Here is a 3,268-nt window from a genome sequence, read left to right on the forward strand (position 1 = left end):
AGCCAAGTGGATGGGGGGGGGGGGCATTTCAGGGGCAAGCACCAGGCAAGGAGAAGCTTTGCAGGCCTCAGTTAGTAGGAGCAAGGAGAAGAGGGCATGTTGGGCTTCCTGAGAGCTCTTCCAGCTCTGGTTCCAAAGCCCCTACCCCTGTGGGCTGGTCTCCCAGAGAAGACTGACTGGGGGATATGGGGAGAGGTACTGCCACTGTCCACTGTGGTCGAGGCCCTGCCCAGCCCAGGAGGCATTAGGGAGTTCCTCAGTGGCTGTGTCCGATTGCCGGGAGAATGGGGAAGGTTCGCCTTTTGTCTGTACCTTTTTTGGGGGGGGTTAGGCAATGGGGATAAGTGACTTGCCCAGGGTCACACAGCTAGTAGATGTCAAGTGTTTGGTCTGAGGCCGGATTTGAACTCAGGTCCTCCTGACTCCAGGGCCAGGGCTCTATCCACTGCGCCACCCGGCTGCTCCATAAGGTCCCCCTTTTGGTCTCTCCCCCCCCTGCCCCCCACAGTGAGTGACCCCTCAGGGAGAGAGAGGGATTTTATGCAAGGAAGAGAATTTGCCAGTTCTTTGCTGTGGTCCAGTACCAGGAGCCCAACAGGGGACTGATGGGGCCAGCCAGCTCTGGCCTTGGGAGGCAGCTTCTTCTTCCCCAATCCCTTTAGCATCTCAGGATCTTAGCACTGAAAAGTACCTCCGAGACCTCCGACTGACCCATAGCCAAGAAAGCATCCCCAGGCCGTGGGCCTTGTCTTGAAGGCCTCCAGAAAAGGGGAACCCACTTTCCCAGACATATCAAACTTGTATTGGTCTCTTTGCCCCTCCCCTTACTGCTGCCTTCCAGGACCAAAAGGAATTAGCATCATCTTTCCTTCATGGGACAGCCCTTGGAGTCCTTGGAGACAGTTCTCAAGTGATGATGAAAGGGACATGGACAGAAGACACCCCCTGGGGCTTCTCCAGGCCAAAGAGCCCCAGTCCCTTCAACCAGCCTCCTTACATTGTCCCTTGTGCCTCAGTTTCCCTGTCCCATTCTCAGCGACAGGAATTGACTTCAAAGGGTGGAGTGGTGCTGGGAGTATAAAAATTCAGGTTTCCAAGCCCTCTTCTACTCCTTGAAACTGCTTCCCCCTAATGGCCCCCCCACCCCCCTCCCCTGTACCCCCAGGTCCCACCAGTCGGGCTCTTTGTGAATCGGATGCTCTTTTATTATCGAATCATAGACTCCAGTTTCTTTGGCTTTGAGTCCCCTCCCACTCAACGGCTCCTTTCCTTTCAGGCTCAGCCTCTGGCCAAGGAATGACTTCGTAGAGCAGGGCACAGGGACTGCCGGGGGAGCTCCCTCGAAGGACTGCGCTGTGAAGAGGTCACAGGAGGGGCTCATGAGACCGGCTAGCCGCCTGAGGCCCATCCGCCCAGAAACCTTGAGGCAGGACAGGACCGGCTCCCTCCAGACTCAGAATGATCTTGGGAAGGGACGAAGGGCAGGGGAGCTAGGAGCCCCCACTGCGCTCCATCGGAAGAAGGATGGGGTCATTTACCCGTCCTGTGCGAGGCACAGACGCAGCCACTTCAAACCGAGTGAATCCTCCCAGGAGGGGGCTAGGGGCGCGTTTCCCCCCCTGGAGCTCCTTCCAGTGGCCTTCTCTGGCGCTCTGACCGACCTTCTCGGCCGCAAAAGTAGAAGAGAAAAAAAGAGGGGGGAAGTCAGTCTTGCTGAAATCAGGAAGAGTTGGGAATCGGGTGGGGCTAGTGAGAACGTTCGTGTAGGTAGGCACAGTACGGTGTGTATATGTGTGTGTACACCCCCAGGCTGGAATGAACTTCGGTGTGTGTGTGTGGGGGGGGAGTCTTGGCTGGGAGAGGGAAATGTGGGAGCAGGAGCGCGGCTCTCACCTGCGCTTACCCACCAGCTGCTGGATAAGCCGGTGCACCTGGGCGGTCCCTCTTATTTTACTGAGCTCGCTGGTAAAGGTGCCGTCCGAGTGTCTCTGAGTCCTGGGGAGGCGGGGAGGCGGGGAGGCAGGGGCTGGGGGCCCCACTGGGTAGGTAGCCGCCGCAGCAGTCAGGCCCGGGTCCGCCTCCCTTCCCTCTTCCCTTTCTCTCAGCTCCCTTCACCCCTCCCTGAACACCCCGAGGGTAGAGCTCACCTGGGCCCCAGGCCTACCAGCGCGCGGACCAGGCTCTGAACGAAAGCACTCTCTCTAAGGCGGCTCAGCTCGCTAGTGAAGGCACCTTCCATATGGCGCTGAGCCCTGCCAGGAACCCAAGGGATGTATGTTGGGGAGGGGGATGGAGACAGATCGAGGGAGGAGATACTGGGCGGGGTGGGCACTCTCAGGGCCTTTAGACCCCCGCAGTGGCGGAGGGGAAGATGCGCCCCAGCCATCCCCATCTGCAGCCATTCCACCCGAGGACCCAGGCTGTAGCCGAACCCAGGCGGGAGGGCTGAAGGAAGCGCGTTCGTAGTTAACTTTGTAACTATCTTGTAACTCTTGTAACTTCAACTTTGTAACTGTCTGCGTAGCTTAGGCCCTTTGCTCCTTTGCGGCGCGGCAATCTAGGCTCCCAGGCCCTACCCACCTAACCCAGTCCCAGGTGGGCCAGAGCCCGTCAGACTCATGTGTGCTGGAGTTAGACCGGTCAGCCTCAAGCCAGGACAAAACCCAGGACGGGAAGGGGAAGGCGGTCCTCATTCTGATCAGTGCCGCCCTCTCCGGGAGCCCTGAGTCCGTTATCTATTGACGTCTGCCAATCCCGCGCCGCCGGGGTGCGGGGTGGGGGCTCACCTCTGGGGAGCCGGGAGCGAAGAGCAGCCTTGGATCAAGAAGGCAGCGAGGATCGCAAGCGCCCCGATTCCTCTGGCCATGGGAACTGAGGGCTGAAGAGCAGGAGATAGGGAGTACTAGAAATATCCAAGCAGCCGAGCTCCCGGATACACAGAGGCAGGAGACTGAGAAGGAGAGAATCGGGAATTGAGGCGATTGAGCTGGGCAGCGAAGCTCGGGGAGCTGAGATCCGAGTCAGGGAGACAGACTGAGGGGCGCAAACGGACACCGCGAAGGAGCCCGAGGCCTAAAGACATCTAGAGACGGAGAAGGAATTCACAGAGACTGAGACTAGCGGCCAGACAAGACAGAGACAGCGAGATAAGTAGACAGAGACAGCGAGATAAGTAGACAGAGACAGCGAGATAAGTAGACAGAGACAGCGAGATAAGTAGGCAGAGACAGACGAGAGGAAAGAGAGACAGGAAGGCAGAGACAGTGAG

The 3,268-nt window shown here is 58.4% G+C and overlaps 1 protein-coding gene across 1 annotated transcript in view; it reads right to left on the minus strand.

The window, feature by feature from the left end:
• Nucleotides 1–1,206: 1,206 nt before the first annotated feature.
• Nucleotides 1,207–3,268, minus strand: part of SCT (secretin) — a 2,817-nt gene continuing 755 nt past the window's right edge. The window contains exons 3-7 of the mRNA XM_027860147.1: nt 2,787–2,950; nt 2,148–2,252; nt 1,894–1,995; nt 1,539–1,661; nt 1,207–1,353 (exon numbers count right to left, since the gene is read on the minus strand). Of these exons, the coding sequence (XP_027715948.1) occupies nt 1,215–1,353; nt 1,539–1,661; nt 1,894–1,995; nt 2,148–2,252; nt 2,787–2,866 (549 nt within the window). The 5' untranslated portion in view covers nt 2,867–2,950 and the 3' untranslated portion in view covers nt 1,207–1,214. The remainder of the gene's footprint in view (nt 1,354–1,538; nt 1,662–1,893; nt 1,996–2,147; nt 2,253–2,786; nt 2,951–3,268) is intronic.

The sequence above is a fragment of the Vombatus ursinus genome, unplaced genomic scaffold (genome assembly GCF_900497805.2).
Source record: "Vombatus ursinus unplaced genomic scaffold, bare-nosed wombat genome assembly UNPS02014176.1, whole genome shotgun sequence".
In the NCBI taxonomy this organism is placed as follows: domain Eukaryota; kingdom Metazoa; phylum Chordata; class Mammalia; order Diprotodontia; family Vombatidae; genus Vombatus; species Vombatus ursinus.